The sequence below is a fragment of the Palaemon carinicauda genome, chromosome 39 (assembly GCF_036898095.1).
Source record: "Palaemon carinicauda isolate YSFRI2023 chromosome 39, ASM3689809v2, whole genome shotgun sequence".
NCBI lineage: Eukaryota > Metazoa > Arthropoda > Malacostraca > Decapoda > Palaemonidae > Palaemon > Palaemon carinicauda.
Genome location: NC_090763.1, coordinates 22,250,108 through 22,277,462, shown reverse-complemented (window position 1 = coordinate 22,277,462; position 27,355 = coordinate 22,250,108). Strand labels below are relative to the sequence as shown.

The following is a 27,355-nucleotide window of genomic DNA, read 5'->3' as shown; positions in this document are numbered from 1 at the left end:
ATGGTACAGAACTTCCGGATGAATGAAAGGCGGGGTCATTAACCCGTAGAGATTCACGTTGTACCGTCACCTTATTTTTATAAACTGGTAAACATGTTTAGATACGCATGGAGAAGTAGATCCATTAATATTAATGTAATTAACTGTTTTATCATGTATATTTTTACCTTTGAGAGAGAGAGAGAGAGAGAGAGAGAGAGAGAGAGAGAGAGAGAGAGAGAGAGAGAGATGCTCAGCTTTCTCTAAACCTGGGAATACTTTTATTTCAATAATTAATTCCCATTTTTCTATGCTGTACATAACATCATCATCTTATTTTATTTTATATTGAGAGAGAGAGAGAGAGAGAGAGAGAGAGAGAGAGAGAGAGAGAGAGAGAGAGAGAGAGAGAGAGAGAGAGAGAGAGAGAGAGAGAGAGAGTCTTTACTGCTAAATTTGTTGACTATGAAGTGCTGAAAACCAGAATTAGTCCAGACAATTACGAGACAGAGCCATGTCATAAAAAAATGGCTGCTATTGACCAAAAAATTCTAAGAAACTTCATAACTTGAAATGAGACATTTGAAGGTTATTTACAAAACACAGACAGAGTTTGATCTGGATATATTCAATGGCATTCAATGCTGATTTGATGAAAATATATGCTATTTTCGTAGCATTCGATGTTACTTTATTGAAAGATCATTATTTTGACGATACTTCAAAGAATGATGTTGCTTTCTTCAAAGCATATGTTGCTATAATAAATATTGGAGTCACTTTAATTAGTATTGATGCTGCTTTAGTGAATGTTGATATTGCTTTAATGAATGTTGATGTTGCTCTAATATGATACTTTAAAAAATGTTGTTTTGCTTTAAATAGTCAATGGTGCTTTAAAAAATGTTGATTGGCTTTATTACATGTTTATTTTGCTTCAATAAATGTTGATGGTGATTTAATGAATGTTAATGTTACTTTAATGAATGTTGACTTTGATTTAATGAATGTTGACACTTATTTAATGAATGTTAATGCTGCTTTAATGAATGTTCATGCTGCTTTAATGAATGTTGACGTTGCTTTCATGAATGTTGTCGCTGCTTTAATGAATGTTAAGCTGATTTAATGAATGCTGACAGTGCTGTAATAAATGTTGACGCTGCTTTAATGTATGTTGATGTTACTTTAATAAATACTAAAGCTGATTTCATAAATGTTGACAATGCTTTAATGAATGAGTTGCTGCTTTAATGAAGATTGAAGCTGTTTTAATGAATGTTGATGCTGCTTTAATGAAGATTGAAGCTGCTTTAATGAATGTTGACTATGCTTTAATGATTGCTGATGCTGCTTTAATGAAAGTTGAAACTGCTTTAATGAATGTTGACGCTGCTTTGATGAATGTTGATGCGGCATTCATGAAAGTTGAAGCTGCTTCAATGAATGTTATTGCTGTTTTAATGAAGGTTGACGCTGCTTTAATGGCTTTAATGAAGGTTGATGCTGCTTTAATGAATGTTGATGCTGTTTTAATGAAAGTTGATGCTGCTTTAATGAACGTTGAAGATGCTTTAATGAAAGTTGAAGCTGCTTAGATGAATTTTGATGCTGCTTTAATGAATGTTGATGTTGCTTTAATGAAGGTTGACGCTGCTTTAATGAAGGTTGATGCTGCTTTAATGAAAGTTGAAGCTGCTTAGATGAATGTTGATGCTGCTTTAATGGAGGTTGAAGCTGCTTTAATGAATGTTGATGCTGCTTAGATGAAAGTTAAAGCTGCTTTAATGAATATTGATGTTGCTTTAATGAAGGTTGAAGCTGCTATAATGAATGTTGAGGCTGCTTTAATGAATGTTGATGCTGCTTTAATGAAGTTTGGCGCTGTTTTAATGAAGGTTGAAGCTGCTTTAATGAATGTTGATGCTGCTTCAATGAAGGTTGAAGATTCTTTAATGAATGTTGATGCTGCTTTAATGAAGTTTGGCGCTGTTTTAATGAAGGTTGATGCTGCTTTAATGAATGTTGGTGCTGCTTTAATGAAGGTTGAAGCTGCTTTAATGAAGGTTGATGCTGCTTTGATGAATGTTGATGCTGCTTTAATAAATGTTCATGCTGCTTTGATGAAGGTTGACTCTGCTTTAATGACAGTTGATGCTGCTTTAATGAAGGTTGATAGTACTTTAATGAATGTTGATTCTGCTTTAATGAATGTTGATGCTGCTTTAATGAAATTTGATGCTGCTTTAATGAAGGTTGATAGTACTTTAATGAATGTTGATTCTGCTTTAATGAATGTTGATGCTGCTTTAATGAAGGTTGAAGCTGTTTTAATGAAGGTTGAAGCTGCTTCAATGAATGATGATGCTTCTTTCATGAAGGTTGAAGCTGCTTCAATGAATGTTGATGCTGCTTTAATGAATGTTCACGCTGCTTTAATGAATGTTGATGCTGCTTTAATAAATGTTGCCACTGCTTTAATGAAGGTAGAAGCTGCTTAATGAATGTTGACGTTGCTTTAATGAATGTTGATGCTGCTGTAATGAAAGTTAAAATGCATTAATTAATATTGATGCTGCTTTAATGAAGGTTGAAGCTGCTTTAATGAATGTTGATGCTGCTTTAATGAAAGCTGAAGCTGATTTAATGAATGTTGATGATGCTTTAATGAATGTTGATAATGCTTCAATAAAGGTTGATGCTGTTTTAATGGATGTTGATGTTGCTTTAATGAAGGTTGACCCTGCTTTAATGAATCTTGATTATGATTTTCATGAAGGTTGACACTGCTTTAATGAATGTTGATGCTAATTTAATGAAAGTTGATGCTGCTTTAATAAAAGTTGAAGCTGCTTTAATGGATGTTGAAGCTGCTTTAATGAAGGTTGGCACTGGTTTAATGAATGTTGATGCTGCTTTAATGAAGGTTGACGCTGCTTTAATGAATGTTGATGTTGGTTCAATGAAGGTTGACACTGCTTTAATGAATGTTTATTATGATTCCATGAAGGTTGATGGTTCTTTAATGAATATTGATGCTGCTTTAATGCGTATTTATGCTGCTTTAATGAAGGTTGATGCTGCTTTAATGAATGTTGATGATGCTTCAATGAAGGTTGACGCTGCTTTAATGAATGTTAATATTGCTTCAATGAAGGTTGATGTTGCTTTAATGAATGTTGATGCTGCTTTTATGAATGTTGACGCTGCTTTAATGAAGGTTGACGCTGCTTTATTGAATGTTGCCGCTGCTTTATTGAAGGTAGAAGCTGCTTTAATGAATGTTGACGCTGCTTTAATGAATAATAATGCTGCTTTAATGAAGGTTGAAGCTGCTTTAATGAATGTTGACGCTGCTTTAATGAATGTTGATGCTGTTTCAATGAATGTTGATGCTGCTTTAATGAAGGTTGACGCTGCTTTAATGAATGTTGATGCTGGTTTAATGAAGGTTGAACCTGTTTTAATGAATGTTGATGCTGATTTAATGGATATTGATGTTGTCTTAATGAACATTGAAGCTCCTTTCATTAATGTTGATGCTGCTTTTATGAATGTTGATGCTTCTTTAATGAAAGTTGAAGCTGCTTTAATGAATGTTGATGCGGGTTTAATGAAGGTTGAAGCTGCTTTAATGAATGTTGATGCTGCTTTAATGAAGGTTTAAGCTGCTTTAATGAATGTTGATGTTGCTTTAATGAAGGTTGACACTGTTTTAATGAATGTTGATGTTGCTTTAATGAATGTTAATGCTGCTTTAATGAAGGTTAATGCTGCTTTAATGAATGTTGATGATGCCTTAATGATGGTTGACGCTGCTTTATTGAATAGTCATGATACTTTTGTGAATGTTGACGGTACTTTCATTAAGGTTGACGATGTTTTAATGAATGTTGATGTTGATTTAATGAAAGTTGATGCTGCTTTAATGAATGTTGACGCTTCTGTAATGAATGTTGATGCTGCTTTAATGCAAGATGAAGCTGCCTTACTGGATGTTGATGCTGCTTTAATGAAGGTTGACACTGTTTTAATGAATGTTACTGATTCTTTAATGAGGATTGAAGTTGCTTAAATAAATATTAATGCTGCTTTAATGAAGGTTGGCGCTGCTTGAATCGATGTTGATGCTGCTTTAATGAAGGTTGAAGCTGCTTTATTTAGTGTTGATGCTGCTTTAATGAAGGATGACGTTGCTTTAATAAATCTTGACGGTGCTTTAATGAAAGTTGGCGCTGATTAAATGAATATTGATGCTGCATTGATGAAGGTTGACACTACCTTTATGAATGTTGATGCAGCTTTAATTAATGTTGATGCTGCTTTAATGAAGGTATACTCTACTATAATGAAGGATGAAGTTGCTTTAATGTAGGTTGATGCTGTTTTAATGAAGATTGATGCTGTTTTAATGAATGTTGATGATGCTTTTATGAAGGTTGACGCTGATTTAATGAATGTTGATGCTGCTTTAATGAAAGTTGTAGCTGCTTTAATGAATGTTGATGCTGCTTTAATGAATGTTGAGGCTGCTTTAATAAATGTTGATGCTGCTTTAATGAAGGTTGACGCTGCTTGCATGAATATTGATGCTGCTTTAATGAAGGTTGGCGCGGTCTTTATGAAGGTTGACGCTGCTTTAATGAATGTTGATGCTGCTTTAATGAAAGTTGTAGCTGCTTTAATGAATGTTGATGCTGCTTTAATGAAGGTTGATGCTGTTTTAATGAATGTTGAGGCTGCTATAATAAATGTTGATGCTGTATTAATGAAGGTTGACGCTGCTTGCATGAATATTGATGCTGCTTTAATGAAAGTTGATGCTGCTTTAATGAAGGTTGGCACTGTTTTAATGAATGTCGACGCTGCTTTAATGAAAGTTGTAGCTGCTTTAATGAATGTTGATACTGCTTTAATGATGGGTGATGCTGCTTTAATGAATGTTGAGGCTGCTTTAATAAATGTTGATGCTGCTTTAATGAAGGTTGACACTGCTTGCATGAATATTGATGCTGCTTTAATGAGAGTTGATGCGGCTTTAATGAAGGTTGGCGCTTTTTTAATGAATGTTGATGCTGCTTTAATGAAAGTTGTAGCTGCTTTAATGAATGTTGATGCTGCTTTAATGAAGGTTGATGCTGCTTAAATGAATGTTGAGGCTGCTTTAATGAATGTTGATGCTGCTTTCATGAAGGTTGAAGCTGCTTTAGTAAATGTTGACGCTGATTTAATGAAGGTTGGTGCTGCGTTAATGAATATTGACGCTGCTTTAATGAATGTTGATGCTGATTTAATGAATGCTGAAGCTGCTTTAATGAAGGTGTAAGCGGCTTTAATGAAGGTTGACGCTGCTTCAATGAATATTGATGCTGCTCTAATGAATGTTGATGCGGCCTTAATGGAGGTTGGAGCTGCTTTAATGCATGTTGATGCTGGTTTAATGCAGGTTGATGCTGCTTTAATGAGTGCTGATCCTGCTTCAATGAAGGTTGACGCTGTTTAAATGAATGTTGATGATGCTTTAATGAAGGTTGACACTGCTTTAATGAATGTTGACGCTGCTTTAATGAAGGATGTCACTGCTATAAGGAATGTTAATACTGTTTTAGTGAATGTTTGAATGTTGCTGCTGCTTTCATGAGTGTTGATGCTGCTTTATGAAGGTTGAAGCTGCTTTAATGAAGGTTGACGCTGCTTTAATGAATGTTTAAATGTTGAGCCAACTTTAATGAATGTTGATGCTGCTTTAATGAGTATTCACGCTGCTTCAATGAAGGCTGATAATGCTTTATTTAATGTTGAAGCTGCTTTAATGAATGTTGATGCTGCTTTAATGAAGGTTGAAGCGGCTTCAATGTAGGTTAATGATGTTTTAATGGAGGTTGAAGCTCCTTTAATGATTGTTGATGCTGCTTTAATGAAGGTTGATGCTGCTTAAATGAGTGCTGATGCTGCTTTAATGAAGGTTGACGCTGTTTTAATGAATGTTGATGATGCTTTAATGAAGGTTGACGCTGCTTTAATGAATGTTTAAATGTTGAGGCAACTTTAATGAATGTTGATGCTGCTTTAATGAGTATTGACGCTGCTTCAATAAAGGCTGATGCTGCTTTAAGTAATGTTGAAGCTGCTTTAATGAATGTTGATGCTGCTTTAATGAAGGTTGAAGCGGCTTCAATGTAGGTTGATGATGCTTTAATGGAGGTTGAAGCTGCTTTAATGATTGTTGATGCTGCTTTAATGAAGGTTGATGCTGCCTAAATGAGTGCTGATGCTGCTTTAATGATGGTTGAAGCTGCTTTAATGAAGGTTGATGCTGCTTTAATGAATGTTGATGATGCTTTAATGAAGGTTGACGCTGCTTTAATGAATGTTAATGCTGCTTTAATGAATGTTGATGATTCTTTAATGAAGGTTGACGCTGCTTTAATGAAGGTTGATGCTGCTTTAATGAATGTTGACGATGCTTTAATGAAGGTTGACGTTGCTTTAACAAATGTTGAAGCTGCTTTAATGAAGGTTGATGCTGCTTTAATGAATGTTTATGATGCTTTAATGAAGGTTGACACTGCTTTAATGAATTTTTATGCGTTTTTTATGAAGGTTGAACCTGCTTTAATGAAGCTGGACATTTCTTCAATGAATGTTGATGCTGCCTTAATGAAGGTTGAAGCTGCTTTAATGAAGCTTGATTCTGCTTTAATGAATATTGATGCTACTTTAATGAAGGTTGAAGCTGCTTTAATGAATGTTAATGATTCTTTAATGATGATTGAAGTTGCTTAAATAAGTATTAACGCGGCTTTAATGAAGGTTGGCACTGCTTCAATCTATGTTGATGCTGCTTTAATGAGTGTTGATGGTGCTTTAATGAAGGTCGACGCTGTTTTAATGAATGTTGATGATGCTTTAATGAAGTCGTTGCTTTAATAAATGTTGACGGTGCTTTAATGAAGGTTGGCGCTGATTAAATGAATGTTGATGCTGCTTTAATGAAGATTGACACTGCTTTTATGAATATTGATGCTGCTTTGAATAATGTTGATGCTGCTTTAATGAAGGTATATGCTGCTTTAATGAAGGCTGAAGCTGCTTTGATGAGGGTTGATGCTGCTTTAATGAGGGTTGATGCTATTTTAATGAATGTTGATGATGCTTCAATGAAGGTTGGCGCTGCTTTAATGAATGTTGATGCTGTTTTAATGAAGGTTGACGCTGCTTTAATGAATGTTGATGCTGCTTTAATGAAAGTGGTAGCTGCTTTAATGAATGTTGATGCTGCTTTAATGAAGGTTGATGCTGCTTTAATGGAGGTTGAGGCTGCTTTAATGAATGATGATGCTGCTTTAATGAAGGTTGATGCTGCTTGCATGAATATTGATGCTGCTTTAATGAAAGATTGAAGTTGCTTAAATAAATATTAACGCTGCTTTAATGAAGGTTGGCACTGCTTTAATCGATGTTGATGCTGCTTTAATGAAGGTTGAAGCTGCTTTAATGAGTGTTGATGGTGCTTTAATGAAGGTCGACGCTGTTTTAATGAATGTTGATGATGCTTTAATGAAGGTTGACGTTGCTTTAATAAATGTTGACGGTGCTTTAATGAAGGTTGGCGCTGATTAAATGAATGTTGATGCTGCTTTAATGAAGATTGACACTGCTTTTATGAATATTGATGCTGCTTTGAATAATGTTGATGCTGCTTTAATGAAGGTATACGCTGCTTTAATGAAGGCTGAAGCTGCTTTGATGAGGGTTGATGCTGCTTTAATGAGGGTTGATGCTATTTTAATGAATGTTGATGATGCTTCAATGAAAGTTGGCGCTGCTTTAATGAATGTTGATGCTGTTTTAATGAAAGTTGTAGCTGCTTTAATGAAGGTTGATGCCGCTTTAATGAATGTTGAGGCTGCTTTAATAAATGTTGATGCTGCTTTAATGAAGGTTGATGCTGCTTGCATGAATATTGATGCTGCTTTAATGAAAGTTTATGCTGCTTTAATGAAGGTTGGCGCTGTTTTTATGAAGGTTGATGCTGCTTTAATGAATGTTGATGCTACTTTAATGAAAGTTATAGCTGTTTAATGAATGTTGATGCTGCTTTAATGAAGGTTGGTGCTGCTTATTGAATGTTGATGCTGCTTTAATGAAGGTTGACGCTGTTTTAATGAATCTTGACGCTGCTTTATTGAAAGTTGTAGTTGCTGAAATGAATGTTGATGCTGATTTAATGAAGGTTGATGCTGCTTTAATGAATGTTGAGGCTGCTTTAATAAATGTTGATGCTGCTTCAATGAAGGTTGACGCTGCTTGCATGAATATTGATGCTGCTTTAATGAAAGTTGATGCTGCTTTAATGAAGACTGATGCTGTTTTAATGAATGTTGATGCTGCTTTAATAAGTTTTAGCTGTTTTATTGAATGTTGATGCTGCTTTAATGAATGTTGAGGCTGCTTTAATAAATGTTGATGCTGCTTTAATGAAGGTTGAAGCTGCTTGCATGAATATTGATGCTGCTTTAATGAAAGTTGATGCTGCTTTAATGAATGTTGATGTTGCTTTAATGAAGGTTGACACTGTTTTAATGAATGTTGATGTTGCTTTAATGAATGTTAATGCTGCTTTAATGAAGGTTAATGCTGCTTTAATGAATGTTGATGATGCCTTAATGATGGTTGACGCTGCTTTATTGAATAGTCATGATACTTTTGTGAATGTTGACGGTACTTTCATTAAGGTTGACGATGTTTTAATGAATGTTGATGTTGATTTAATGAAAGTTGATCCTGCTTTAATGAATGTTGACGCTTCTGTAATGAATGTTGATGCTGCTTTAATGCAAGATGAAGCTGCCTTACTGGATGTTGATGCTGCTTTAATGAAGGTTGACACTGTTTTAATGAATGTTACTGATTCTTTAATGAGGATTGAAGTTGCTTAAATAAATATTAATGCTGCTTTAATGAAGGTTGGCGCTGCTTGAATCGATGTTGATGCTGCTTTAATGAAGGTTGAAGCTGCTTTAATTAGTGGTGATGCTGCTTTAATGAAGGATGACGTTGCTTTAATAAATCTTGACGGTGCTTTAATGAAAGTTGGCGCTGATTAAATGAATATTGATGCTGCATTGATGAAGGTTGACACTGCCTTTATGAATGTTGATGCTGCTTTAATTAATGTTGATGCTGCTTTAATGAAGGTATACTCTACTATAATGAAGGATGAAGTTGCTTTAATGTAGGTTGATGCTGTTTTAATGAAGGTTGATGCTGTTTTAATGAATGTTGATGATGCTTTTATGAAGGTTGACGCTGCTTTAATGAATGTTGATGCTGCTTTAATGAAAGTTGTAGCTGCTTTAATGAATGTTGATGCTGCTTTAATGAATGTTGAGACTGCTTTAATAAATGTTGATGCTGCTTTAATGAAGGTTGACGCTGCTTGCATGAATATTGATGCTGCTTTAATGAAGGTTGGCGCGGTCTTTATGAAGGTTGACGCTGCTTTAATGAATGTTGATGCTGCTTTAATGAAAGTTGTAGCTGCTTTAATGAATGTTGATGCTGCTTTAATGAAGGTTGATGCTGCTTAAATGAATGTTGAGGCTGCTTTAATGAATGTTGATGCTGCTTTAATGAAGGTTGATGCTGCTTCCATGAATATGAAGTTGATGCTGCTTTAATGAATGTTGATGCTGCTTTCATGAAGGTTGACGCTGCTTCAATGAATATTGATGCTGCTCTAATGAATGTTGATGCGGCCTTAATGGAGGTTGGAGCTGCTTTAATGCATGTTGATGCTGGTTTAATGCAGGTTGATGCTGCTTTAATGAGTGCTGATCCTGCTTCAATGAAGGTTGACGCTGTTTAAATGAATGTTGATGATGCTTTAATGAAGGTTGACACTGCTTTAATGAATGTTGACGCTGCTTTAATGAAGGATGTCACTGCTCTAAGGAATGTTAATACTGTTTTAGTGAATGTTTGAATGTTGCTGCTGCTTTCATGAGTGTTGATGCTGCTTTATGAAGGTTGAAGCTGCTTTAATGAAGGTTGACGCTGCTTTAATGAATGTTTAAATGTTGAGGCAACTTTAATGAATGTTGATGCTGCTTTAATGAGTATTCACGCTGCTTCAATGAAGGCTGATGCTGCTTTATTTAATGTTGAAGCTGCTTTAATGAATGTTGATGCTGCTTTAATGAAGGTTGAAGCGGCTTCAATGTAGGTTAATGATGTTTTAATGGAGGTTGAAGCTGCTTTAATGATTGTTGATGCTGCTTTAATGAAGGTTGATGCTGCTTAAATGAGTGCTGATGCTGCTTTAATGAAGGTTGAAGCTGTTTTAATGAATGTTGATGATGCTTTAATGAAGGTTGACGCTGCTTTAATGAATGTTTAAATGTTGAGGCAACTTTAATGAATGTTGATGCTGCTTTAATGAGTATTGACGCTGCTTCAATAAAGGCTGATGCTGCTTTAATGAATGTTGAAGCTGCTTTAATGAATGTTGATGCTGCTTTAATGAAGGTTGAAGCGGCTTCAATGTAGGTTGATGATTCTTTAATGGAGGTTGAAGCTGCTTTAATGATTGTTGATGCTGCTTTAATGAAGGTTGATGCTGCTTAAATGAGTGCTGATGCTGCTTTAATGATGGTTGAAGCTGCTTTAATGAAGGTTGATGCTGCTTTAATGAATGTTGATGATGCTTTAATGAAGGTTGACGCTGCTTTAATGAATGTTAATGATGCTTTAATGAATGTTGATGATTCTTTAATGAAGGTTGACGCTGCTTTAATGAATGTTTATGATGCTTTAATGAAGGTTGACACTGCTTTAATGAATTTTTATGCGTTTTTTATGAAGGTTGAACCTGCTTTAATGAAGCTGGACATTTCTTCAATGAATGTTGATGCAGCCTTAATGAAGGTTGAAGCTGCTTTAATGAAGCTTGATTCTGCTTTAATGAATATTGATGCTGCTTTAATGAAGGTTGAAGCTGCTTTAATGAATGTTAATGATTCTTTAATGATGATTGAAGTTGCTTAAATAAGTATTAACGCGGCTTTAATGAAGGTTGGCACTGCTTCAATCTATGTTGATGCTGCTTTAATGAGTGTTGATGGTGCTTTAATGAAGGTCGACGCTGTTTTAATGAATGTTGATGATGCTTTAATGAAGGTTGATGTTGCTTTAATAAATGTTGACGGTGCTTTAATGAAGGTTGACGCTAATTAAATGAATGTTGATGCTGCTTTGATGAAGGTTGACACTGCTTTTATGAATGTTGATGCTGCTTTAATGAATGTTGATGCTACTTCAATGAAGGTATACGCTGCTTTAATGATGGATGAAGCTGCTTTAATAAATGTTGACAGTGCTTTAATGAAGGCTGGCGCTGATTAAATAAATGTTGATGCTGCTAAAATGAAGGTTGACACTGCTTTTATGAATATTGATGCTGCTTTGAATAAGGTTGATGCTGCTTTAATGAAGGTTGAAGCGGCTTCAATGTAGGTTGATGATGCTTTAATGAAGGTTGAAGCTGCTTTAGTGAAGCTTGATGCTGCTTTAATGAATATTGATGCTGCTTCAATGAAGGTTGAAGCTGCCTTAATGAATGTTAATGATTCTTTAATGAAGATTGAAGTTGCTTAAATAAGTATTAACGCGGCTTTAATGAAGGTTGGCACTGCTTCAATCTATGTTGATGCTGCTTTAATGAGTGTTGATGCTGCTTTAATGAAAGATTGAAGTTGCTTAAATAAATATTAACGCTGCTTTAATGAAGGTTGGCACTGCTTTAATCGATGTCGATGCTGCTTTAATGAAGGTTGAAGCTGCTTTAATGAGTGTTGATGGTGCTTTAATGAAGGTCGACGCAGTTTTAATGAATATTGATGATGCTTTAATGAAGATTGACGATGCTTTAAGAAATGTTGATGCTGCTTTAATGAAGGTTGAAGCGGCTTCAATGTAGGTTGATGATGCTTTAATGAAGGTTGAAGCTGCTTTAGTGAAGCTTGATGCTGCTTTAATGAATATTGATGCTGCTTCAATGAAGGTTGAAGCTGCCTTAATGAATGTTAATGATTCTTTAATGAAGATTGAAGTTGCTTAAATAAGTATTAACGCGGCTTTAATGAAGGTTGGCACTGCTTCAATCTATGTTGATGCTGCTTTAATGAGTGTTGATGCTGCTTTAATGAAAGATTGAAGTTGCTTAAATAAATATTAACGCTGCTTTAATGAAGGTTGGCACTGCTTTAATCGATGTCGATGCTGCTTTAATGAAGGTTGAAGCTGCTTTAATGAGTGTTGATGGTGCTTTAATGAAGGTCGACGCAGTTTTAATGAATATTGATGATGCTTTAATGAAGATTGACGATGCTTTAAGAAATGTTGATGGTGCTTTAATGAAGGTTGGCGCTGATTAAATGAATGTTGATGCTGCTTTAATGAAGGTATACACTGCTTTAATGAAGGATGAAGCTGCTTTAATTGACGGTGCTTTAATGAAGGCTGGCGCTGATTAAATGAATGTTGATGCTGCTTTAATGAAGGTTGACACTGCTTTTATGAATATTGATGCTGCTTTGAATAATGTTGATACTGCTTTAATGAAGTTATACACTGTTTTAATAAAGGATGAAGCTGCTTTAATGAAGGTTGATACTGCTGTAATGAAGGTTGATGCTATTTTAATGAATGTTGATGATGCTTTAATGAAGGTTGACGCTGCTTTAATGAATGTTGATGCTGCTTTAATGAAAGTTGTAGCTGCTTTAATGAATGTTGATGCTGCTTTAATGAAGGTTGATGCTGCTTTAATGGAGGTTGAGGCTGCTTTAATGAATTATGATGCTGCTTTAATGAAGGTTGATGCTGCTTGCATGAATATTGATGCTGCTTTAATGAAAGATTGAAGTTGCTTAAATAAATATTAACGCTGCTTTAATGAAGGTTGGCACTGCTTTAATCGATGTTGATGCTGCTTTAATGAAGGTTGAAGCTGCTTTAATGAGTGTTGATGGTGTTTTAATGAAGGTCGACGCTGTTTTAATGAATGTTGATGATGCTTTAATGAAGGTTGACGTTGCTTTAATAAATGTTAACGGTGCTTTAATGAAGGTTGGCGCTGATTAAATGAATGTTGATGCTGCTTTAATGAAGGTTGACACTGCTTTTATGAATATTGATGCTGCTTTGAATAATGTTGATGCTGCTTCAATGAAGGTATACGCTGCTTTAATGAAGGATGAAGCTGCTTTGATGAGGGTTGATGCTGCTTTAATGAGGGTTGATGCTATTTTAATGAATGTTGATGATGCTTCAATGAAGGTTGGCGCTGCTTTAATGAATGTTGATGCTGCTTTAATGAAAGTTGTAGCTGCTTTAATGAAGGTTGATGCCGCTTTAATGAATGTTGAGGCTGCTTTAATAAATGTTGATGCTGCTTTAATGAAGGTTGATGCTGCTTGCATGAATATTGATGCTGCTTTAATGAAAGTTGATGCTGCTTTAATGAGGGTTGATGCTATTTTAATGAATGTTGATGATGCTTCAATGAAGGTTGGCACTGCTTTAATGAATGTTGATGCTGTTTTAATGAAAGTTGTAGCTGCTTTAATGAAGGTTGATGCCGCTTTAATGAATGTTGAGGCTGCTTTAATAAATGTTGATGCTGATTTAATGAAGGTTGATGCTGCTTGCATGAATATTGATGCTGCTTTAATGAAAGTTGATGCTGCTTTAATGAAGACTGATGCTGTTTTAATGAATGTTGATGCTGCTTTTTATGAGAGTTTTAGCTGTTTTATTGAATGTTGATGCTGCTTTAATGAATGTTGAGGCTGCTTTAATAAATATTGATGCTGCTTTAATGAAGGTTGAAGCTGTTTGCATGAATATTGATGCTGCTTTAATGAAAGTTGATGCTGCTTTAATAAATGTTGATGCTGCATTAATAAAAGTTGAAGCTGCTTTAGTAAATGTTGACACTGCTTTAATGAAGGTTGGCGCTGCTTTAATGAATATTGACGCTGCTTTAATGAAGGTTGATGCTGCTTTAATGAATGTTGATGCTGCCTTAATGGAGGTTGAAGCTGCTTCAATGCATGTTGATGCTGCTTTAATGCATGTTGATGCTGCTTTAATGAGTGTTGATGCTGCTTTAATGAAGGTTGACGCTGTTTAAATGAATGTTGATGATGCTTTAATGAAGGTTGACACTGCTTTAATGAATGTTGACGCTGCTTTAATAAAGGTTGCCACTGCTCTAAGGAATGTTAATGCTGCTTTAATGAATGTTTGAATGTTGCTGCTGCTCTCATGAGTGCTGATGCTGCTTTAATGAAGGTTGACGCAGCTTTAATGAATGTTGATGCTGCTTTAATGAAGGTTAAAGCTGTTTTAATGAATGTTACTGATTCTTTAATGAGGATTGAAGTTGCTTAAATAAATATTAATGCTGCTTTAATGAAGGTTGGCGCTGCTTGAATCGATGTTGATGCTGCTTTAATGAAGGTTGAAGCTGCTTTAATTAGTGGTGATGCTGCTTTAATGAAGGATGACGTTGCTTTAATAAATCTTGACGGTGCTTTAATGAAAGTTGGCGCTGATTAAATGAATATTGATGCTGCATTGATGAAGGTTGACACTGCCTTTATGAATGTTGATGCTGCTTTAATTAATGTTGATGCTGCTTTAATGAAGGTATACTCTACTATAATGAAGGATGAAGTTGCTTTAATGTAGGTTGATGCTGTTTTAATGAAGGTTGATGCTGTTTTAATGAATGTTGATGATGCTTTTATGAAGGTTGACGCTGCTTTAATGAATGTTGATGCTGCTTTAATGAAAGTTGTAGCTGCTTTAATGAATGTTGATGCTGCTTTAATGAATGTTGAGACTGCTTTAATAAATGTTGATGCTGCTTTAATGAAGGTTGACGCTGCTTGCATGAATATTGATGCTGCTTTAATGAAGGTTGGCGCGGTCTTTATGAAGGTTGACGCTGCTTTAATGAATGTTGATGCTGCTTTAATGAAAGTTGTAGCTGCTTTAATGAATGTTGATGCTGCTTTAATGAAGGTTGATGCTGCTTAAATGAATGTTGAGGCTGCTTTAATGAATGTTGATGCTGCTTTAATGAAGGTTGATGCTGCTTCCATGAATATGAAGTTGATGCTGCTTTAATGAATGTTGATGCTGCTTTCATGAAGGTTGACGCTGCTTCAATGAATATTGATGCTGCTCTAATGAATGTTGATGCGGCCTTAATGGAGGTTGGAGCTGCTTTAATGCATGTTGATGCTGGTTTAATGCAGGTTGATGCTGCTTTAATGAGTGCTGATCCTGCTTCAATGAAGGTTGACGCTGTTTAAATGAATGTTGATGATGCTTTAATGAAGGTTGACACTGCTTTAATGAATGTTGACGCTGCTTTAATGAAGGATGTCACTGCTCTAAGGAATGTTAATACTGTTTTAGTGAATGTTTGAATGTTGCTGCTGCTTTCATGAGTGTTGATGCTGCTTTATGAAGGTTGAAGCTGCTTTAATGAAGGTTGACGCTGCTTTAATGAATGTTTAAATGTTGAGGCAACTTTAATGAATGTTGATGCTGCTTTAATGAGTATTCACGCTGCTTCAATGAAGGCTGATGCTGCTTTATTTAATGTTGAAGCTGCTTTAATGAATGTTGATGCTGCTTTAATGAAGGTTGAAGCGGCTTCAATGTAGGTTAATGATGTTTTAATGGAGGTTGAAGCTGCTTTAATGATTGTTGATGCTGCTTTAATGAAGGTTGATGCTGCTTAAATGAGTGCTGATGCTGCTTTAATGAAGGTTGAAGCTGTTTTAATGAATGTTGATGATGCTTTAATGAAGGTTGACGCTGCTTTAATGAATGTTTAAATGTTGAGGCAACTTTAATGAATGTTGATGCTGCTTTAATGAGTATTGACGCTGCTTCAATAAAGGCTGATGCTGCTTTAATGAATGTTGAAGCTGCTTTAATGAATGTTGATGCTGCTTTAATGAAGGTTGAAGCGGCTTCAATGTAGGTTGATGATTCTTTAATGGAGGTTGAAGCTGCTTTAATGATTGTTGATGCTGCTTTAATGAAGGTTGATGCTGCTTAAATGAGTGCTGATGCTGCTTTAATGATGGTTGAAGCTGCTTTAATGAAGGTTGATGCTGCTTTAATGAATGTTGATGATGCTTTAATGAAGGTTGACGCTGCTTTAATGAATGTTAATGATGCTTTAATGAATGTTGATGATTCTTTAATGAAGGTTGACGCTGCTTTAATGAATGTTTATGATGCTTTAATGAAGGTTGACACTGCTTTAATGAATTTTTATGCGTTTTTTATGAAGGTTGAACCTGCTTTAATGAAGCTGGACATTTCTTCAATGAATGTTGATGCAGCCTTAATGAAGGTTGAAGCTGCTTTAATGAAGCTTGATTCTGCTTTAATGAATATTGATGCTGCTTTAATGAAGGTTGAAGCTGCTTTAATGAATGTTAATGATTCTTTAATGATGATTGAAGTTGCTTAAATAAGTATTAACGCGGCTTTAATGAAGGTTGGCACTGCTTCAATCTATGTTGATGCTGCTTTAATGAGTGTTGATGGTGCTTTAATGAAGGTCGACGCTGTTTTAATGAATGTTGATGATGCTTTAATGAAGGTTGATGTTGCTTTAATAAATGTTGACGGTGCTTTAATGAAGGTTGACGCTAATTAAATGAATGTTGATGCTGCTTTGATGAAGGTTGACACTGCTTTTATGAATGTTGATGCTGCTTTAATGAATGTTGATGCTACTTCAATGAAGGTATACGCTGCTTTAATGATGGATGAAGCTGCTTTAATAAATGTTGACAGTGCTTTAATGAAGGCTGGCGCTGATTAAATAAATGTTGATGCTGCTAAAATGAAGGTTGACACTGCTTTTATGAATATTGATGCTGCTTTGAATAAGGTTGATGCTGCTTTAATGAAGGTTGAAGCGGCTTCAATGTAGGTTGATGATGCTTTAATGAAGGTTGAAGCTGCTTTAGTGAAGCTTGATGCTGCTTTAATGAATATTGATGCTGCTTCAATGAAGGTTGAAGCTGCCTTAATGAATGTTAATGATTCTTTAATGAAGATTGAAGTTGCTTAAATAAGTATTAACGCGGCTTTAATGAAGGTTGGCACTGCTTCAATCTATGTTGATGCTGCTTTAATGAGTGTTGATGCTGCTTTAATGAAAGATTGAAGTTGCTTAAATAAATATTAACGCTGCTTTAATGAAGGTTGGCACTGCTTTAATCGATGTCGATGCTGCTTTAATGAAGGTTGAAGCTGCTTTAATGAGTGTTGATGGTGCTTTAATGAAGGTCGACGCAGTTTTAATGAATATTGATGATGCTTTAATGAAGATTGACGATGCTTTAAGAAATGTTGATGGTGCTTTAATGAAGGTTGGCGCTGATTAAATGAATGTTGATGCTGCTTTAATGAAGGTATACACTGCTTTAATGAAGGATGAAGCTGCTTTAATTGACGGTGCTTTAATGAAGGCTGGCGCTGATTAAATGAATGTTGATGCTGCTTTAATGAAGGTTGACACTGCTTTTATGAATATTGATGCTGCTTTGAATAATGTTGATACTGCTTTAATGAAGTTATACACTGTTTTAATAAAGGATGAAGCTGCTTTAATGAAGGTTGATACTGCTGTAATGAAGGTTGATGCTATTTTAATGAATGTTGATGATGCTTTAATGAAGGTTGACGCTGCTTTAATGAATGTTGATGCTGCTTTAATGAAAGTTGTAGCTGCTTTAATGAATGTTGATGCTGCTTTAATGAAGGTTGATGCTGCTTTAATGGAGGTTGAGGCTGCTTTAATGAATTATGATGCTGCTTTAATGAAGGTTGATGCTGCTTGCATGAATATTGATGCTGCTTTAATGAAAGATTGAAGTTGCTTAAATAAATATTAACGCTGCTTTAATGAAGGTTGGCACTGCTTTAATCGATGTTGATGCTGCTTTAATGAAGGTTGAAGCTGCTTTAATGAGTGTTGATGGTGTTTTAATGAAGGTCGACGCTGTTTTAATGAATGTTGATGATGCTTTAATGAAGGTTGACGTTGCTTTAATAAATGTTAACGGTGCTTTAATGAAGGTTGGCGCTGATTAAATGAATGTTGATGCTGCTTTAATGAAGGTTGACACTGCTTTTATGAATATTGATGCTGCTTTGAATAATGTTGATGCTGCTTCAATGAAGGTATACGCTGCTTTAATGAAGGATGAAGCTGCTTTGATGAGGGTTGATGCTGCTTTAATGAGGGTTGATGCTATTTTAATGAATGTTGATGATGCTTCAATGAAGGTTGGCGCTGCTTTAATGAATGTTGATGCTGCTTTAATGAAAGTTGTAGCTGCTTTAATGAAGGTTGATGCCGCTTTAATGAATGTTGAGGCTGCTTTAATAAATGTTGATGCTGCTTTAATGAAGGTTGATGCTGCTTGCATGAATATTGATGCTGCTTTAATGAAAGTTGATGCTGCTTTAATGAGGGTTGATGCTATTTTAATGAATGTTGATGATGCTTCAATGAAGGTTGGCACTGCTTTAATGAATGTTGATGCTGTTTTAATGAAAGTTGTAGCTGCTTTAATGAAGGTTGATGCCGCTTTAATGAATGTTGAGGCTGCTTTAATAAATGTTGATGCTGATTTAATGAAGGTTGATGCTGCTTGCATGAATATTGATGCTGCTTTAATGAAAGTTGATGCTGCTTTAATGAAGACTGATGCTGTTTTAATGAATGTTGATGCTGCTTTTTATGAGAGTTTTAGCTGTTTTATTGAATGTTGATGCTGCTTTAATGAATGTTGAGGCTGCTTTAATAAATATTGATGCTGCTTTAATGAAGGTTGAAGCTGTTTGCATGAATATTGATGCTGCTTTAATGAAAGTTGATGCTGCTTTAATAAATGTTGATGCTGCATTAATAAAAGTTGAAGCTGCTTTAGTAAATGTTGACACTGCTTTAATGAAGGTTGGCGCTGCTTTAATGAATATTGACGCTGCTTTAATGAAGGTTGATGCTGCTTTAATGAATGTTGATGCTGCCTTAATGGAGGTTGAAGCTGCTTCAATGCATGTTGATGCTGCTTTAATGCATGTTGATGCTGCTTTAATGAGTGTTGATGCTGCTTTAATGAAGGTTGACGCTGTTTAAATGAATGTTGATGATGCTTTAATGAAGGTTGACACTGCTTTAATGAATGTTGACGCTGCTTTAATAAAGGTTGCCACTGCTCTAAGGAATGTTAATGCTGCTTTAATGAATGTTTGAATGTTGCTGCTGCTCTCATGAGTGCTGATGCTGCTTTAATGAAGGTTGACGCAGCTTTAATGAATGTTGATGCTGCTTTAATGAAGGTTAAAGCTGTTTTAATGAATGTTGATGATGCTTTAATAAACGTTAACGCTGCTTTAATGAATGTTTTAATGCTGAGGCAACTTTCATGAATGTTGATGCTGCTTTAATGAGTGTTGACGCTGCTTTAATGAAGGTTGACACTGCTTTAATGGATATTGATGCTGCTTTAATGGGAGTTGATGCTGCTTTAATGAAGGTTGATGCTGCTTTCATGGAGGTTGAAGCTGGTTTAATGAATGTTGACGCTGCTTTAATGAGTGCTGATGCTGCTTTAATGAAGGTTGAAGCTGCTTTAATGAATGTTGATGATGCTTTAATGAAGGTTGACGCTGCTTTAATGAAGGTTGATGCTGCTTTAATGAATGTTGATGATGCTTTGATGAAGGTTGACGCTGCTCTAATGAATGTTGATGCTGCTTTAATGAATGTTGATGATGCTTTAATGAAGGTTGACGCTGCTTTAATGGAGGTTGATGCTGCTTTAATGAATGTTGATGATGCTTTAATGAAGGTTGACGCTGCTTTAACGAATGTTGAAGCTGCTTTAACGAAGGTTGAAGCTGCTTTAATGAAGGTTGATGCTATTTTAACGAATGTTGAAGCTGCTTTAATGAAGGTTGACGCTGCTTTAACGAATGTTGAAGCTGCTTTAATGAAGGTTGAAGCTGATTTAATGAAGCTGGACGTTTCTTAAATGAATGTTGATACTGCTTTAATGAAGGTTGAAGCTGCTTTAATGAAGCTGGACGTTTCTTAAATGAATGTTGATGCTGCTTTAATGAAGGTTGAAGCTGCTTTAATGAATGTTGATGCTGCTTTAATGAATGTTGACGCTGCTTTAATGAATGTTGATGATGCTTTGATGAAGGTTGACGCTGCTGTAATGAATGTTGATGCTGCTTTAATGAATGTTGATGATGCTTTAATGAAGGTTGACACTGCTTTAATGGAGGTTGATGCTGCTTTAATGAATGTTGATGATGCTTTAATGAAGGTTGACGCTGCTTAAACGAATGTTGAAGCTGCTTTAATGAAGGTTGAAGCTGCTGTAATGAAGCTGGACGTTTCTTAAATGAATGTTGATGCTGCTTTAATGAAGGTTAAAGCTGCTTTAATGAAGCTTGATGACGCTTTAATGAATGTTGATGATGCTTTAATGAATGTTGATGCTGCCTTAATGAAGGTTGAAGCTGCTTTAATGAAAATTGATGCTGCTTTAATGAAGGTTGAAGCTGCTTTAATGAAAGTTGATGCTGCCTCAATGAATGTTGATGCTGTTTTATCGAAAGTTGACGCTGTTTTAATGAAGGTTGATGCTGCTTTAATAAAGGTTGACTATGTTTTAATGAATGATAATGATGCTTTAAGGAAGGTTGATGTTGCTTTAATGAAGGTTGCCGCTGCTTTATTGAATAGTGATGCTGCTTTAATGAAGCTTGATGCTGCTTTAATGAATTTTGATGCTATTTTAATGAAGGTTGATGCTGCTTTAACGAATATTGAAGCTGCTTTAATGAAGCTGGACGTTTCTTCAATGAATGTTGATGCTTCTTTAATGAAGGTTGAAGCTGTATTAATGAATGTTGATGATGCTTTAATGAAGGTTGACGCTGCTTAAATGAAGGTTGATGCTGCTTTAATGAATGTTGATGATGCTTTAATGAATGTTGACGCTGCTTTAATGAGTGCTGATGCTGCTTTAATGAAGGTTGAAGCTACTTTAATGAATGTTGATGCTGCTTAAATGAATGTTGATGCTGCTTTAATGAATGTTGATGCTGCTTTAATGAGTGCTGATGCTGCTTTAATTAAGGTTGAAGCTGCTTTAATGAATGTTGATGCTGCTTTAATGTATGTTGATGATGCTTTAATGACGGTTGACGCTGCTTTAATGAAGGTTGATGCTGCTTTAATGATTGTTGATGATGCTTTGATGAAGGTTGACGCTGCTCTAATGAATGTTGATGCTGCTTTGATGAATGTTGATGATGCTTTAATGAAGGTTGATGCTGCTTTAATGAAGGTCGATGCTGCTTTAATGAATGTTGATGATGCTTTAATGAAGGTTGACGCTGCTTTAACGAATGTTGAAGCTGCTTTAACGAAGTTTGAAGCTGTTTTAATGAAGGTTGATGCTGCTTTAAGGATTGTTGCTGATGCTTTAATGAAGGTTGACGCTGCTTTAACGAATGTTGAAGCTGCTTTAATGAAGATTGATGATGCTTTAATGAATGTTGATGCTGCTTTAATGAATGTTGATGCTGCTTTAATGAAGGTTGAAGCTGCTTTAATGAATGTTGATGCTGCTTTAATGAAGGTTGAAGCTGCTTTAATGAAAGTTGACGCTGTTTTAATGAAGGTTGATGCTGCTTTAATAAAGGTTGACGATGTTTTAATGAATGTTAATGATGCTTAAATGAAGGTTGATGTTGCTTTAATGAAGGTTGCCGCTGCTTTATTGAATAGTGATGATGCTTTAATGAAGCTTGATGCTGCTTTAATGAATGTTGATGCTGCTTTAATGAAGGTTGACGCTGCTTTAATGAATATTGATGTTGCTTCAATGAAGGTTGACGCTGCTGTAATGAATGTTGATGCTGCTTTAATGAAGGTTGAAGCTATTTAATGAAGGTTGATGCTTCTTTAATGAATGTTGACGCTGTTTCAATGAATGTTGTTGCTTCAATGAAGGTTGACGTTGCTTTAATAAATATTGATGCTGCTTTAATGAAGGTTGACGTTGCTTTAATAAATGTTGACGCTACTTTCATGAAGGTTGACGCTGCTTTAATGAATATTGATGCTGCTTTAATGAAGGTTGACGCTGAATTATTGAATGTTGACACTACTTTAATGAATGTTGATGCGGCTTTCATGAAGGTTGACTCTGATTTAATGAATGTTGATTCTGCTTTAATGAATGTTGACAATGTTTTAATGAAAATTAATGTTGCTTTAATAAATGCTGATGCTTTAATGAATGTTAATGTTTATCTAATAAATGTTGATGCTGCTTTAATGAATGTTGGTGCCACTCTGATAACTGTTAATGTTTCTTTTAAAAATTTTTTGATGATGCTTCGATCAATGTTGATGATACTTAAATGATTGTTGATGCTGCTTTGATGCATGTTGAAGCTGCTTTAATAAAGGTTGATCCTGCTTTAAGCAATGACGATGCTGCTTTATTCAATGATGATGCTGCTTTATTAAATATTGACGCTGCTTTGATGAATGTTGGCGGTGCTTTAATAAATGGTGATGCTGCTCTGATGAATGTTGAAGCTGCTTTAATGTATGCTGATTCTGGTTTGTTGAATGTTGGCGCTGTTTTACTATATGTTGATGCTGCTTTAATGAACGTTAGTGTTGTTTTAATGAAAGTTTATGTTGCTTTAATAAACGTTAATGTTGCTTTATTAATGTTAATCTTGATTCCATAAATGTTGATGCTGCTTTAATGAATGTTAATGTTGCTTTGTTAAATGTTGATGTTGGCTTAATAAATGTTGATGCTGCTTAATAAATGTTAATGTTGCTTTAATAAATGTTGATGCTGCTTTAATAACTGTGGATGTTGCTTTGATGAATGTTAATGTTGCTTTAATTAATGTTAATGTTGTTTTTATAAATTTTTATGTTGCTTTAATGAATGTTAATATTTCTTTAACCAATGTTGATGCTGCTTTGAAAACTGTTGATGGTCCTTTAATAAATATTAATGTTGCTTTCATGAATGGTAATGTTAATTTAATAGATGTTGATGTTGCTGTAATAAATGTTGTTGCTGCTTTATTGAATGTTAATGTTGCTTTAATGAATATTAATGTTGATTTCATAAATATTGATACTGGTTTAATGAATGTTGGTGTTTCTTTAAAGAAAGCTGTTGTTGCTTTAATAAATGTTGATGTTGCTTTAATTGATATTAATGCTGCTTTGATAAATGTTAAATTGTCTCTAATGAATGTTACAGTTGTTTTAATGAAAGTTGGTTTCTTTAATACATGTTGATGTTGCTTTAATAAATGTTGAAGCTGCTAGAGAGTTATGGGGTCCTTTGAGTAGTCAGACAGTACTACATTGGACCCTTCTCTCTGGTTATGGTTCATTTTCCCTTTGCCCAAACACACACACATACACAAACACCGATTAGTGTGGCCTATTCTTTACAGATTCCCCTCTGTCCTCATACACCTGACAACGCTGAGATTAACAAACAATTCTTCTTCCCCCAAGGGGTTAACGTCTGCACTGTAATTGTTCAGTGGCTACTTTCCTCTTGATAAGGGTAGAAGAGACTCTTTAGCTATGGTAAGCAGCTCTTTAGGAGAAGGACATTCCTAAATCAAATCATTGTTCTCTAGCCTTGGGTAGTGCCTTAGTCATCTACTTTCTTGGGTTAAAGTTCTCTTACTTGAGGGTACACTTGGGCACACTATTCTACCTCATTTCTCTTCCTCTTGTTTTCTTAAAGTTTTTATAGTTTATATAGAAGATATTTATTATAAGGTTACTGTTCTTTAAATATCTTATTTTTTCTTGTTTCCTTTCCTCACGGGGCTATTTTCCCTGTTGGAGCCCCCGGGCTTGTAGCATGCTGCAATGCTAATAACAACACCAATAATAATAATAATAATAATAATAATAATAATAATAATAATAATAATAAATGTATATGTTGATGTTGTTTTAATGAATACTAATGTTGCTTTATTGAAAGTTGATGTTGCTTTGATAAATGTTGATGTTGCTTTAATAAATGTTAATGTTGCTTTAATGAATGCTATTGTTGCTTTAATGAAAGTTTGTTTCTTTAAAAATGTTTATGCTGCTCTAATTAATAAATGTTGATGTTACTTTAACAAATGCTAATGTAGCTTTAATGAAAGTTAATGTTACTTTAATAAATGTTGATGTTGCTTTAATAAATTTTGACGTTGCTTTAATTGATGCTGAAGCTGCTTTAATGATTTTTGCCGCTGGTTTAATTTGTGTGGATTTTACTTCAATGAAAGTTAAGGTTGTTTTAAATAATGTTAACGTGACTTTAAAGAGTGCTGATGCTGTTTTAATTATTGTAACCTAATGAATGCTTTTGTTGCTTTAATGAATGTTGATGTTAATTTAATCTCAGTTCATGGTGCCTCAATGAACAACTATCTTGATGGAAGATTATTTAAACAAACAAATAAATAAACATATCAAGAAGTAAGTAAATGTATAAATAAACAAAAAATAATCTCAGAGTTGGGCCAATTTCGATCATCAACGGTAGGCTATTTCGTTTAATCGTATTATAAATACGAAGGTTATAATGTAATACTAATGGAGAAAATAGCCTTGAACACATACAGAATATTAATAGTAAATAAAACCCATTTAATGTTCCAACTGTTTTTACAAATATTCATTACGAAAATGCATAATTATTCACTATCCTATGGGGTTGATTACAGTTCGAGTTGCTTGTTTATTAGTTCTGTAAAAAAAAAAAAAAGTTGAATGTTAATTAAGTCCAAAGGTGGTCGTTGTTTGACATTCAACTTATTACCTCCGCCAACGAAGTTGGAAGGAGGTTATGTTTTCGCCCCTGTTTGTGTGTTTGATTGAGTGTATGTGTTTGTTCGTATAGAGGTTCCTGGCAACAATTTTAATCGTAGAGTAATGAAACTTGTAGGGATTAACTGTTAGGCAAGAAGCTGGAAATGATTAAATTTTGGAAGGTCAAGGACACGGTCAAGCAAATTGTCCAATTCAGGTAATTAGCCATAACTTTGGACATCGTTGTCACAGACACTTTAAACTTGGTTCATATTTGAGCGTATGAAAATACACGTCCATTAATACACTTTAAAGTCAAAGGTCAATGTCGGCTCAGAGATTAAGGTCAAGCAAGAGGTAAAATTCCGGTCTTCAACCATACGGTCACAATACTAATCGTAAAGACATGAAACTTGCAGGGATTTTAAACAGTTTAGTAAAGTTCTGGAAATGATTAATTCATTCTGGGAAAGGCACGCTGGGTTTGAGAAATAAGCTGCCGTGGCGGAGGTCTACACTCTCAAAGTGCTTTACTAGTTTACATTTGGAATCGCACCAAGAGTTTGAATGACGGTAGACAACCTCCAATCCACTAAGTAGCCGCTCATTTAGCCTATGTTAGATTAGGTCGTGGTTTCTATGTTAGATCTTGTGTATTCCTAATGAATACAGAAGGGGAGTCTATGTGTGATTAGAATCTAATATATAGATTTTGGGAGAGATATGAAATGTGGGAAGGAAAGAGGAGTCGAGGAAAGGGCTGGGTCTAGGATTTATAGGAAGGGTTGACTCGGATTCCTCACCCTTGGGACGTGTTTTCATTTTCAGTAAGTTATCTTTGACGATGTGTTTGTTATTACTTGTTCTAGATTACATACGACCGTCAAGGCTTCTTGCAAATATATCAATGATACTTCGAATTACACCTGGTTTTTAGCATTTATTAGTTTTCATTTGACAACCGAGATGCGAAATCATTTATAATTGCCATTTACATGAAACACGCCAGATTATCTACCAAAAATGAGTTTGATATGTTATTCAGTATAAAAATAGTTTATATTCAATTGTAAGCTTATTTCAAACTAAAGCATCTATGCCTTTCTTAGGCAAACTGTTACGAAACCACGAATGTGCACGAAACTCAAACTGGTTAATCGAGAGGTCGATGGCTGTCAATATATTACGCAAACTCTGCGTTTGAGTTTACTAACAATATTTTAGTCTTCATGGTAAAAGTACAGAGCCCTTACCCTGTACTTCAGTCCAAGAACACTATAAAAAACACGAAGTTAATTAAACTAAGCCACGGACTTTCTAGTGTACGTACCAAAGGCTCGTTTTCGTATGACTGGTAGGCTACCTAAAGCAGCAAACGTAGTAATATGTGGTTATCAGCTTACCTTAAACTCCATTGACCAAGCACGTGACTTGGCATTTTGCTTTTGACAGCACAAAGTCCCTACCGGAACCCAACAGCAATTTGGATTTCTGCCAGAAAATAATCTTCAGAGTCACTACACCAAAACAAAACAGACTACTATACTTGTGACGCCACTCATCTTGTGAGACAATTTGATAAATTCGCCGCTAGGGGCGCCACCTGGATGAGGAGGATCTTTCGAAAAGTTATGTAAACTTCAAGTATTAATATCTGAATATCAAAGACTTGTTTAATTTCACTTTGATCGTAAAGGTTTTATGTGAATATTTCCTCCGAAAATGGTTTGAAGATTGCAATTGAAATAAACATTGGGTTTTTTTTGGTAAGTTTGTCACTGGGCTCTTCCGCTTATCAAAATCCAAACTTGATTGCCACTGGAGCACATCTGAGCTGGTAACACGATCAGCTGTTTACTAAAATTACTTTTGTATGTTGGGAACTATAATAACTAACCAACTATCTTATTTTTATATAGTAAAACCAGAAACTACTATGTAGTTGCAAACGTACGTTCAATACATAAGACGAAAGGTGCCACAACGTCTTTTCCAAATATCAATTGATAACTTTTCCTTTCTTTTTCCTACCTCGTAACCTTCTCCCCTCTAAGAGGCGAGTTCATCATTTCAAATAGGTCTTCCCAATTTTCTGTACCTGGTCTATGGTTTCCAACATTTGTAGAACTACATAATTTTCGAATTATTCATTGCATTTCCATTAGCACTGATTGAAGAACATTGAGTAGCCTAGCTAATTTTCGGGGCTTCTCATGTCATAGATATTCTTGTCACATAATTTCCATTATGTGAAAATGATACTCGTGCAATTTCTCCTAAGGCTATTTCATTCCAGCAGTCCTTCGGGCCCAAGCTTCACTTTCTTTGAAACATTCTACTTTACATTTTATCCCGATTCCATTTTGCTGTCCAACCTCT

The 27,355-nt window shown here is 35.1% G+C and overlaps 15 protein-coding genes across 15 annotated transcripts; all 15 read left to right on the top strand.

The window, feature by feature from the left end:
- The first annotated feature begins 1,745 nt into the window (after positions 1 to 1,745).
- Positions 1,746 to 2,480, top strand: LOC137631288 (uncharacterized). The gene is made up of 2 exons (XM_068363068.1): positions 1,746 to 2,150; positions 2,298 to 2,480. The coding sequence occupies exons 1-2, from the start codon at positions 1,746 to 1,748 to the stop codon at positions 2,478 to 2,480; spliced, it is 588 nt and encodes a 195-aa protein (XP_068219169.1).
- A 263-nt stretch (positions 2,481 to 2,743) lies between these two features.
- LOC137631287 (uncharacterized) lies at positions 2,744 to 5,125 on the top strand. The gene is made up of 2 exons (XM_068363067.1): positions 2,744 to 3,598; positions 4,355 to 5,125. Exons 1-2 carry the CDS (start codon positions 2,744 to 2,746, stop codon positions 5,123 to 5,125), a joined length of 1,626 nt encoding a protein of 541 aa, XP_068219168.1.
- Positions 5,126 to 5,314: 189 nt separating this feature from the next.
- On the top strand, positions 5,315 to 6,765 carry LOC137631285 (uncharacterized). Its single transcript, XM_068363066.1, has 2 exons — positions 5,315 to 5,467; positions 6,583 to 6,765. The coding sequence occupies exons 1-2, from the start codon at positions 5,315 to 5,317 to the stop codon at positions 6,763 to 6,765; spliced, it is 336 nt and encodes a 111-aa protein (XP_068219167.1).
- A 185-nt stretch (positions 6,766 to 6,950) lies between these two features.
- On the top strand, positions 6,951 to 7,382 carry LOC137631284 (uncharacterized). The gene has a single exon (XM_068363065.1). The coding sequence runs from the start codon at positions 6,951 to 6,953 to the stop codon at positions 7,380 to 7,382; it is 432 nt and encodes a 143-aa protein (XP_068219166.1).
- A 220-nt stretch (positions 7,383 to 7,602) lies between these two features.
- Positions 7,603 to 8,064, top strand: LOC137631283 (uncharacterized). The gene has a single exon (XM_068363064.1). It carries the CDS (start codon positions 7,603 to 7,605, stop codon positions 8,062 to 8,064), a length of 462 nt encoding a protein of 153 aa, XP_068219165.1.
- A 587-nt stretch (positions 8,065 to 8,651) lies between these two features.
- LOC137631282 (uncharacterized) lies at positions 8,652 to 9,572 on the top strand. Its single transcript, XM_068363063.1, has 2 exons — positions 8,652 to 8,864; positions 9,222 to 9,572. Exons 1-2 carry the CDS (start codon positions 8,652 to 8,654, stop codon positions 9,570 to 9,572), a joined length of 564 nt encoding a protein of 187 aa, XP_068219164.1.
- A 2,943-nt stretch (positions 9,573 to 12,515) lies between these two features.
- Positions 12,516 to 12,905, top strand: LOC137631281 (uncharacterized). The gene has a single exon (XM_068363062.1). It carries the CDS (start codon positions 12,516 to 12,518, stop codon positions 12,903 to 12,905), a length of 390 nt encoding a protein of 129 aa, XP_068219163.1.
- Positions 12,906 to 13,125: 220 nt separating this feature from the next.
- LOC137631280 (uncharacterized) lies at positions 13,126 to 13,809 on the top strand. Its single transcript, XM_068363061.1, has one exon. The coding sequence runs from the start codon at positions 13,126 to 13,128 to the stop codon at positions 13,807 to 13,809; it is 684 nt and encodes a 227-aa protein (XP_068219162.1).
- Positions 13,810 to 13,861: 52 nt separating this feature from the next.
- LOC137631279 (uncharacterized) lies at positions 13,862 to 15,087 on the top strand. Its single transcript, XM_068363060.1, has 2 exons — positions 13,862 to 14,161; positions 14,737 to 15,087. The coding sequence occupies exons 1-2, from the start codon at positions 13,862 to 13,864 to the stop codon at positions 15,085 to 15,087; spliced, it is 651 nt and encodes a 216-aa protein (XP_068219161.1).
- A 2,480-nt stretch (positions 15,088 to 17,567) lies between these two features.
- Positions 17,568 to 17,957, top strand: LOC137631278 (uncharacterized). Its single transcript, XM_068363058.1, has one exon. The coding sequence runs from the start codon at positions 17,568 to 17,570 to the stop codon at positions 17,955 to 17,957; it is 390 nt and encodes a 129-aa protein (XP_068219159.1).
- Positions 17,958 to 18,177: 220 nt separating this feature from the next.
- On the top strand, positions 18,178 to 18,861 carry LOC137631277 (uncharacterized). Its single transcript, XM_068363057.1, has one exon. The coding sequence runs from the start codon at positions 18,178 to 18,180 to the stop codon at positions 18,859 to 18,861; it is 684 nt and encodes a 227-aa protein (XP_068219158.1).
- A 52-nt stretch (positions 18,862 to 18,913) lies between these two features.
- Positions 18,914 to 19,228, top strand: LOC137631276 (uncharacterized). The gene has a single exon (XM_068363056.1). The coding sequence runs from the start codon at positions 18,914 to 18,916 to the stop codon at positions 19,226 to 19,228; it is 315 nt and encodes a 104-aa protein (XP_068219157.1).
- Positions 19,229 to 19,517: 289 nt separating this feature from the next.
- Positions 19,518 to 20,126, top strand: LOC137631274 (neisseria adhesin A-like). The gene has a single exon (XM_068363055.1). It carries the CDS (start codon positions 19,518 to 19,520, stop codon positions 20,124 to 20,126), a length of 609 nt encoding a protein of 202 aa, XP_068219156.1.
- Positions 20,127 to 20,504: 378 nt separating this feature from the next.
- LOC137631273 (uncharacterized) lies at positions 20,505 to 21,050 on the top strand. The gene has a single exon (XM_068363054.1). The coding sequence runs from the start codon at positions 20,505 to 20,507 to the stop codon at positions 21,048 to 21,050; it is 546 nt and encodes a 181-aa protein (XP_068219155.1).
- A 126-nt stretch (positions 21,051 to 21,176) lies between these two features.
- Positions 21,177 to 21,848, top strand: LOC137631272 (neisseria adhesin A-like). The gene has a single exon (XM_068363053.1). The coding sequence runs from the start codon at positions 21,177 to 21,179 to the stop codon at positions 21,846 to 21,848; it is 672 nt and encodes a 223-aa protein (XP_068219154.1).
- The last annotated feature ends 5,507 nt before the right edge of the window (positions 21,849 to 27,355 follow it).

Bases quoted from the DNA above. Each gene is read 5' to 3' on its own strand.
- LOC137631288 (XM_068363068.1), top strand. From the start codon at position 1,746: ATGAAAGTTAAAGCTGCTTTAATGAATATTGATGTTGCTTTAATGAAG. The intron at 2,151-2,297 runs GTTGATAGTACT...GCTTTAATGAAG, and splicing joins TTGATGCTGCTTTAATGAAG to GTTGAAGCTGTTTTAATGAA.
- LOC137631287 (XM_068363067.1), top strand. From the start codon at position 2,744: ATGATTTTCATGAAGGTTGACACTGCTTTAATGAATGTTGATGCTAAT. The intron at 3,599-4,354 runs GTTGAAGCTGCT...GCTTTAATGTAG, and splicing joins TTGATGCGGGTTTAATGAAG to GTTGATGCTGTTTTAATGAA.
- LOC137631285 (XM_068363066.1), top strand. From the start codon at position 5,315: ATGAAGGTTGACGCTGCTTCAATGAATATTGATGCTGCTCTAATGAAT. The intron at 5,468-6,582 runs GTTGACGCTGTT...TTTTTTATGAAG, and splicing joins CTGATCCTGCTTCAATGAAG to GTTGAACCTGCTTTAATGAA.
- LOC137631284 (XM_068363065.1), top strand. From the start codon at position 6,951: ATGAATGTTGATGCTGCTTTAATGAAGATTGACACTGCTTTTATGAAT.
- LOC137631283 (XM_068363064.1), top strand. From the start codon at position 7,603: ATGAATGTTGATGCTGCTTTAATGAAGATTGACACTGCTTTTATGAAT.
- LOC137631282 (XM_068363063.1), top strand. From the start codon at position 8,652: ATGGTTGACGCTGCTTTATTGAATAGTCATGATACTTTTGTGAATGTT. The intron at 8,865-9,221 runs GTTGACACTGTT...GCTTTAATGTAG, and splicing joins TTGATGCTGCTTTAATGAAG to GTTGATGCTGTTTTAATGAA.
- LOC137631281 (XM_068363062.1), top strand. From the start codon at position 12,516: ATGAATGTTGATGCTGCTTTAATGAAGGTTGACACTGCTTTTATGAAT.
- LOC137631280 (XM_068363061.1), top strand. From the start codon at position 13,126: ATGAATGTTGATGCTGCTTTAATGAAGGTTGACACTGCTTTTATGAAT.
- LOC137631279 (XM_068363060.1), top strand. From the start codon at position 13,862: ATGAAGGTTGAAGCTGTTTGCATGAATATTGATGCTGCTTTAATGAAA. The intron at 14,162-14,736 runs GTTGACGCTGTT...GCTTTAATGTAG, and splicing joins TTGATGCTGCTTTAATGAAG to GTTGATGCTGTTTTAATGAA.
- LOC137631278 (XM_068363058.1), top strand. From the start codon at position 17,568: ATGAATGTTGATGCTGCTTTAATGAAGGTTGACACTGCTTTTATGAAT.
- LOC137631277 (XM_068363057.1), top strand. From the start codon at position 18,178: ATGAATGTTGATGCTGCTTTAATGAAGGTTGACACTGCTTTTATGAAT.
- LOC137631276 (XM_068363056.1), top strand. From the start codon at position 18,914: ATGAAGGTTGAAGCTGTTTGCATGAATATTGATGCTGCTTTAATGAAA.
- LOC137631274 (XM_068363055.1), top strand. From the start codon at position 19,518: ATGAATGTTGATGCTGCTTTAATGAGTGTTGACGCTGCTTTAATGAAG.
- LOC137631273 (XM_068363054.1), top strand. From the start codon at position 20,505: ATGAATGTTGATGCTGCTTTAATGAAGGTTAAAGCTGCTTTAATGAAG.
- LOC137631272 (XM_068363053.1), top strand. From the start codon at position 21,177: ATGAATGTTGATGCTGCTTTAATGAATGTTGATGCTGCTTTAATGAGT.